A 7,893-nucleotide genomic window follows, 5' to 3' on the forward strand; every position below is an offset into this window, starting at 1 on the left:
AAAGAGAGAGAATTCTATGACGGGATTTTGTCTGCGTCTTTTTTTCCCATTTTTGCCATCCGGTATTCAGCATAAGAGAAATATGCGTTAAATACGTGAACATCGTTAAGTAAATTTTATTATTTCATCGTAATCGTACACCTTTCTGCGAATTTTATAGCATAATTTTATACACATTTAAAATATTTAATTTCTAATTATAAGAAATACTTAAACTATTTTCTACTCTAATTGTAAGATATATTTATAGTTTCTGATTTCTTTTCAAAAGTGAATCCTTTCTGAAGTAAACTTGAGTTCGTTTTTAAACTGTCAAGATAAATCGTTAAGTTTCTTTATATGGCTTCTAGATCAAGTTTTCTCACTCGGTCTGCAATGCAATTCATAAATCATTAAATTCTCTTATATTCTTGTTCCTTCTAGCACGCATATATATAAAAATATTTAATATTAATTAATGTAAAAGCATGAAAATATGTAATATATATAGCAAAGAGCTCTTTATAATTTTTAAGATTGACCACATTTAGTAAATTCTCTCGCGATTTGTTCTCTCACGAAATTCTCGTCAGTGACTCTACTTTATGTTACAAGCTCTCTCGAGAAATTATAATAAAATTACAATATAATTGTAAGATAAACCGTCTCTGTAAAATTAAAAAACTCATTCTCTGTTATAAACAATCAATTTTAATATCTTGATGCTCACAATACTATATATATAACTCATTGTTTTTATAGTTTTTATGTTTATGGTTTAGCGCAAATTATTTTTATATTTAATTACGAAATTTATATTTGAAATTGAACAAAGTGGATATTTTTGCGACCGATAAATCGGCGACCATTTAAGCAAATTATTTCACTTCAAGCAATGGTAGCTTACACAAATTATTATGACATACGCGCATCATTTTTTTGGAGCAACGATGAGTTTCACAAATTATTACGATGATGGATCACCTTGAGAACAATTCTTGTTTCTTCGATGCGATTATATTTGAATATTGTGTGGGTATTTCCTTCGAGTAGAAGAAATCCTTCTGGAGGATGCACAAACTGCCGAGGACTTTACTTGTACAGCGCCATTTCTTCTTTCCATCTCGCCACGCGAAAAAAGGAGAAAACAAGTTGCAGCGGGAAGGACGACTAAAACGCTACTAAAAGTCGACCGGTTGGCAAGAAGCAAAGGGTAAGAGGAAGAAGAATAAGAACAAGAGGAAAAAGGGAAAGAAGAAAAGGAGGAGGAGGAAGACGAGATCTCTCAGGGAGCGAGACGATCGTAAAGGCAAGAACGACAGAGACAAAGAGGCGAATGTTAATGAGGCAGATCTTGACCTCTCGCATCGCGCGAGGATCTCATCAGGATTCGCGGCCGAAACTCGAATCCTTGCTTCCTCAGTCCGGCTCGCTCTGAATTCGCGAATTCAAATACATTAGCGCGATAACATATAAAATAAAACAGTAACAAGGAAAATAATCGATTTTATAAATTTCTAAAAATAATAATAAATTTAATTAAAAATTAAAAGGTATAACAATGTTTTTATTTTGTGAGAATTTTTGCGTTTTTTTCCTGAAATTTGAAAATCGTTTTCTAATGTAAGTGGAACTCATTGTAAAAAAGAAAGTTCACGATATCTTGAGAAAAATTATTAAGCTAAAATATTTTATCGTAAAACAATGTTGCGAACATTCTTAAAATCTTTTCCTCCAAAAATAATTTTGAAATTATTTTTAAATTTTTTAATTAATTTTTTAGAGTAACAGAATGTCAATGCCCATTTGCAATGTCTATTTTAAAATATTGCCGGTGTCCACGTGAAATTATATGAAATACCTTGGCAGTGTCTTTTCGAAGGGTTAAGTCGCGGGAAAAGAGAATCTGTTCTTCTTCTCCGGGCTATTCTCTTGCTCAACTCGCGCGATCCGGTTCTTTGTTGCGCGACGGACGGTATACTTGCTTGAGATTGATCGCGCGGTGGTGGGCTTAACGAGGCACGACGGACCTCAAAATCTGCTCGATAATTAATGAGAATCCCCGCTCGAGCGATGTAACGCAACGTTGAAATGCAACGACGAGATATGCAACGAGTATCTTCAACCTGGGAGCGCGCGCTGATTTGCCGAAAAAGAATATTGTACTTATTTTTCGCGAAGCTGCAAAATAATCAATAAAGCCAGTATCAAGATTATTCAAATGTATTCTCGACATTTTCTCAGAAATTAAGATCTGTTTCATATCGTATTGATGAAACAGATTATTGTTATTGAATTAGACAGAAAACGCTCCGAAAATTTTAACGAAACAAGCCGTCTTTTCTTTGCGACTTTATTTTTATTTGCTAAATTTATTATCTACTATTTATTTTTTATATCAAGTTGCGTTTTTTTTATTTTATTATATTGGAAACTTAAGTATCTGTTTGCAGTCTTTTTAAGTTCTGATATCAAATACCGTTAGAGAATTAATATGTTGTTGACACAAAGAGAAATCTTTCTAATGGAGTTCTTTCTTCTTAATTAGAACATACTAGAGAGAAACGTTGTAGATTCTTTCGCTAAGAGAGAATTTTATCTTAGCGTTTTTATTTGTCGTTTTGTGCCATATTATTGCCAAAATGCAGCGTCGGCAGATCTTTAGCATGATGCGCATTCTTTATGCATGCGTTCTCGTTTAAATGCAACGCACCCCAACGTCCGTGCGAAGTAGGCCACGCCAAAGTGGTCCAACCTGTATAATCATTGGCGTATTAACGTCGTGAAAAATCAAGGCCGCCGTTGACAGCCTTATGGCCATCACATGTACGATGTGCTCGTTAAAAGCGCCGTTACAGCTTATATTGGTCGTTGAATTATCCGTGAATAATAGAAATAAAAACTGCGTTAAATTAGTAATTAAATTTTATTAGAATCCAAATAAAAGTGCAATTTAAGTTGCAATACAATCAAGATTAACACAGGATCACAAGAAAATTAACTAATTAATTTTAATAAAATTACAAATCACACCTCATTTCTTGACATTTCTCCATTAAATTGCAATAAAAATTTCAATATACGTATCTATATATATTGATGTTTTTTAGTTTATTGAGATTTTATTTTCCTATTTTATTTTCGATCCCTTTTTGCCTCATACGGATTGATGTTTAATATCAATCTCTGAAAAGATATAGTACTGGGGAGATCATCCCCAAGAATATATCTCATGGATTCATTATAACGTTTGAAGAGAACCCTCGGACGTTCACCTCTCTCGTGGCGAGAGGACTGGCTTCCGGTCCTCATGGAAGAGGCTAACGAACGCTAAATCGTATCCGACGTATGATTCCTGGTGTCTCTTTACCGCTACAAAGGTAGTCGCACGCGTTGCTCATTTCCGTCATACTCACCGTCATGAACACGACATGTGCATATAAAGAAGATATGAGAAATAGAAGGATGTCTTCGAATAATCTCGGAATTACTTAATTTAATTTAGATTTTACATTCACTTGATACTTGATACTTTATCTCGACTTCAATTTAAAATTTAAACTTTGTACTGCAGACATTTCTTTAATATTTAATATCCTATAATTATATCAGCTTAAAAATTAAATAAAAATTTTTATCAAGAAGGATTGTACTCTTACATATTTATGAAAAAGCTCTTGCGACTTAATACGACTTCTACAATCTAAACTTTTAAATTTAGAAGACCGTAATGTGTCCGGTTTTGTTTTAAGATGATGACAATCGTGGTCACGATGGATTGCGCTGGTCAGGAATTGATTGTCTCCAGGAATCGAGAGAGAGAGAGAGAGAGAGAGAGAGGGGGGGGCAAGAGAGGGAGAAGACAAGGAAGAGAAGGAAAGAAAGGAAAAGAGAAGAAGCGTCCTTGCCGGCAGCTTTGAACTGGTTATGTCAAATAGCCAGCCGGCAATGCCGGCATTTGTATGCGTGTGGCGCGTTGTCTTAAACTCACTTATGGGTTTCCTGCTGAGAGGAGAATTTGACAGGATTTTGCTTCTCGTTGGTTTTTTAACCAGTCACTTCCGGTTTTGCGTGCGTTTCGTAACCATCATATATGTCCGAATTGAGTTAGTTAAAAGCGTGCTTCTTGCTTACTCCGTAAAATCCAAATTAATTTTAATTAAAGACAGACTTCCCGAAAGTCTTACATCTCGTCTGAAGAAATAAGATAAAATCAGAGTGGAATGTTTTTTTAATTATATAAGGAAATTAAGTACTACAAGGGAATTTTATTTTAGTTATAATATAAAGATTTTTTATTTCGACTCTTATTTTAATTTCCGGGACTTTAATTTCGCTTTTTTGTTTTTGCTAAACTATTGGGGAAAAAAACTAATTAAAGATAATTTTAATGCAATAATTTTTCTCCTATTTTTTGTGCGTTTTAAGATGAAAAAAGAAATAAATTAATTTGACGAAATTTAATGAATTCATTCGAAGCTCTTTGCGAGTCGATTAAAATGCGGGAACCGGTCTTCGAATGCTGAATTTTATTAAGTCTCCGCGAAATACGCTAATGTATATGTACTTAATTAGACGTTATAAACTTTGAACTCGCATTTGCATAAGCTGCCGACCCGAGCTTAGTATCGCTGACATTAATCTGTTACTTATACGCGACAAACAGGATAGAGTGAGAGAAGAAACGAAGGGAGAAGGAGGACAGGGGCAAAGAAGGGCATACCGAATCCGTGATATTTCGCTGTGTTCCGTATAATTAGCGATACTAATTAACGGCCGTATCCTCACGCTCTTGTCAAACGCAATTACGCGAAGTAAACATGCCCCGCGGACACCTTACAAGTGAGCGGGTGTCTCATGACCTTTTCAATATTATACATTAATATGTAATCAATAATCATGTTAACTTAAGGATTGGAGAAACGTAATTTAATTATACATATATAATTGAATTTTCCACTTAAAATTTTATTTAACATGAAATTTATGTTATTTTAATTTAAATATTACAAAAAATTCACTTTTTCCTAACGCGAGCGTGAAATGGGCCGCTTTTCGCGCTTGTTTTGAGTGAGCAAAACGATCCATTTTGCAATGATGACGTAAGCGTTGAAACATGGAGCCATTTCTCAACTAGTGGAGAAATGAAATTGTAAAACAAGCGCGAAAAGCGGCCTGTTTCACGCTCTTGTTAGGAAAAATAGTATGAACAACTCGTGGGAAGAGTGGTCGAGCCCACTCATTCAGAATCGACCACTTTTTCCACTAGTTGTACAATATACTATTTATTTAATATAAGTTTGAACAAATTGTAAAAAAATTATAGTAAGAGCTGTATTATATCATTCATGAAAAATCTACTTAATATTATTCAATTTAGGTTAATTTAAATTCTTTAACTGTGCACATACTTTACGCATTTATTTTACTTTACGCATACACGTGTACATGTAATTCGAAAGATAATTAAAGAGCGTTTAAAATTATTTGACGTATCTAAAGCGGCGCGATTAAAATGATAAATCCGCAGGTTATAGCGTGAAATCCACTGGCATTCGAGGCCACCGCTTGAAGGTAGATCACCTGTCGTTACCTATTAGTCAAGGGGATTTTGTAATTATTAGTTGCTCAGTCCATTAGCGTTGAGGAAACATCCCATCCGAGTCGCGTCATCGCCTAGAGCCAAGCAGAGCGGCTGTTCCTTTACCCTTCCTATGTTCGAGGATTATTTTAGCGAGTCTAATGAGTTTTGATGGTCGGCTACAGATCCCGTTTAATCGCGGGGTGTCCTGGCGAGCGTGTCCGATTGCTACCGTTTCGCATAAGCGTTAGTCCTATGTAGAATAATGCTGACGTCGAATAATGCAATTACGCGTTTTCATCGTGTCAAGGAAAAACGGTGCGTCGGATTAAATCGAGCGTCACGAATGTTAAAAGGAAAACTGAATATAATAACTCTTTAATTAATGGTTTTATATTTTACATGAAAATGTGGATAACGATATTATTTTATGGGTTACAGATGCGTTTACAAATTTATTTTACGCCTATAACAAATTTTAGATCTGCAGTTAACTTGTATTACAAAAGTATTAAGGTGAAGGATGAGTTATAAGGGAATGTTACAATTTCTACGAATATTCTACTTTAAGGAAAAGAGAAATTTTGTGTTGCGAATGGCTACGTTTTATTATAATATAAGGATAAAAGATATTAAAATTAGGTCTGTTCCTTAAACTGCGATTTTCTCTGTTGCAGGGACACGATCTTTCACAAGCTAGATGATGTTTGCCAAGTTTTGCAGACAAGTTCCAGATGGTGAGTGCTTAAAAAAATCCTATCTACATATAGTATGCCTATATATTTAGTCCACCGCATTTGCTTTAGAGCAAGGACTGTATTCGCTGGTTTATTCATGTTTTAAATAAAGAAACAGCCATATCTAACAAGTAATCACTTTGCATTTGTTGCATAATGTAAAATGCAAGAATACAAAACTTAAATAGTAGTTATGCTTATATTTAAAAAGAGTCACCATAATTCAGCCGCGCCTATGATTGTTACAGTCACAGAATTTATATAGATGAAGATATAAATATGGCAAAAGCGTAATACTATATATAATATACTTTGCTTTTGCTGATTGATAAAATATCCAATAACAAGTGATGAGATAAACAAGGAAGTGATCGCTGTATCGATTAGCATTTATTGTTAGAGGATTCCTGGAGAGATCTCTGAGAGATGCGAGTTTGCGTGCCGAGGTCACGGTTCGACGAAAAGACGTGAGAACGGGAACGTCCTCCTTCGTGCTTTAAAGCCGCGAATTAACTCCTTTTTGTTTTTCGTCGCGGCCGCGGCAGCGTAGATTTTCGACATCGAAATTGCTCAGCCACCACCGACACACCGGGGGTTACGACTTCTCGTAACGAGACCGCTTCGCTTATTCAGCTGGGATAAAAAGTCGTGAGAACTGCCTGAAAAAATTTCTCTGTTCGGTTTTACGAGTATCATTTTAAAAAGATTGGCAGGCAAATTATCTGTTTCTTTATATATAATATAAACACACAAAAATATACAATACATATGATAAATATATGCATATACTGCACGTTTTACATACGTAATCAAAAGTTAATCTTCTTTCTTGAAAAAAATAAGAGTTATCTCTAGAAAATTATTTCTATAAATATTAATTTTCTTTTTAATATTATAATATATATTATAATGAGTCATTATTAATGACCATGTTATATTAATAATAATTTTGTTCAAAGAATTCAATATGATATGAAACTATGAAAAAATAAAGTTATGAAATTATAACAATGTAAAGTAATATTTAAAAATTAACTCTTTAATATATGTATAATATATCAATTATATATTTATTAAATTTTTAACAATTTGTACGTGAGAAATATTTTATTCCGTATATATAGTACATACAAATCTTTATAATTACAATTTATACTTTTAATTAGCATAAACGTCAGGATTTTGATGAATAACTCTGAATAGCGATCGATGATCTTGGAATTAAAAGATGAAATTTGATTCAAAAGTACAGTTAACGTAAGAGTGCAGAAACAGTGAGACAGTACGATAACAGTAAAAAGAAAAAAGAACCTTATTAAGTCGTCTTAATTAACAAACTCTCTTCCGAAGCGGCTCTTAATCGACATCATTAGACATGGAACTCTAACGCTAATTCCGCAATTGGGATTTAATTAACGACTTAATTAATGACTTTATCGTGACGATGTTGTCCCCTGGGAAAATTATGACACAATTCACCTGCGCGGGACATTATACGTCGACGACAGCGTATTTCTGAACGTTTACGAACAAACAACCGCAAACCCATTTGGAGAAATACGTTAATCGCATAATTATAGTCACAGGAAATCTTTA

At 34.0% G+C, this 7,893-nt stretch overlaps 1 protein-coding gene across 2 annotated transcripts in view; it reads left to right on the forward strand.

Annotated features, from left to right (window-relative positions):
- Positions 1–7,893, forward strand: part of LOC139818654 (uncharacterized) — a 34,302-nt gene that overhangs the window by 8,892 nt on the left and 17,517 nt on the right. For both annotated transcript variants that reach the window (XR_011733469.1, XM_071787467.1), the window contains one exon: positions 6,238–6,297. Coding sequence is in view for 1 of the 2 variants with exons in the window: in XM_071787467.1 (XP_071643568.1) it covers positions 6,261–6,297 (37 nt within the window). In the remaining variant the exon portion in view is untranslated. The remainder of the gene's footprint in view (positions 1–6,237; positions 6,298–7,893) is intronic.

Source organism: Temnothorax longispinosus, chromosome 9 (assembly GCF_030848805.1).
Source record: "Temnothorax longispinosus isolate EJ_2023e chromosome 9, Tlon_JGU_v1, whole genome shotgun sequence".
In the NCBI taxonomy this organism is placed as follows: domain Eukaryota; kingdom Metazoa; phylum Arthropoda; class Insecta; order Hymenoptera; family Formicidae; genus Temnothorax; species Temnothorax longispinosus.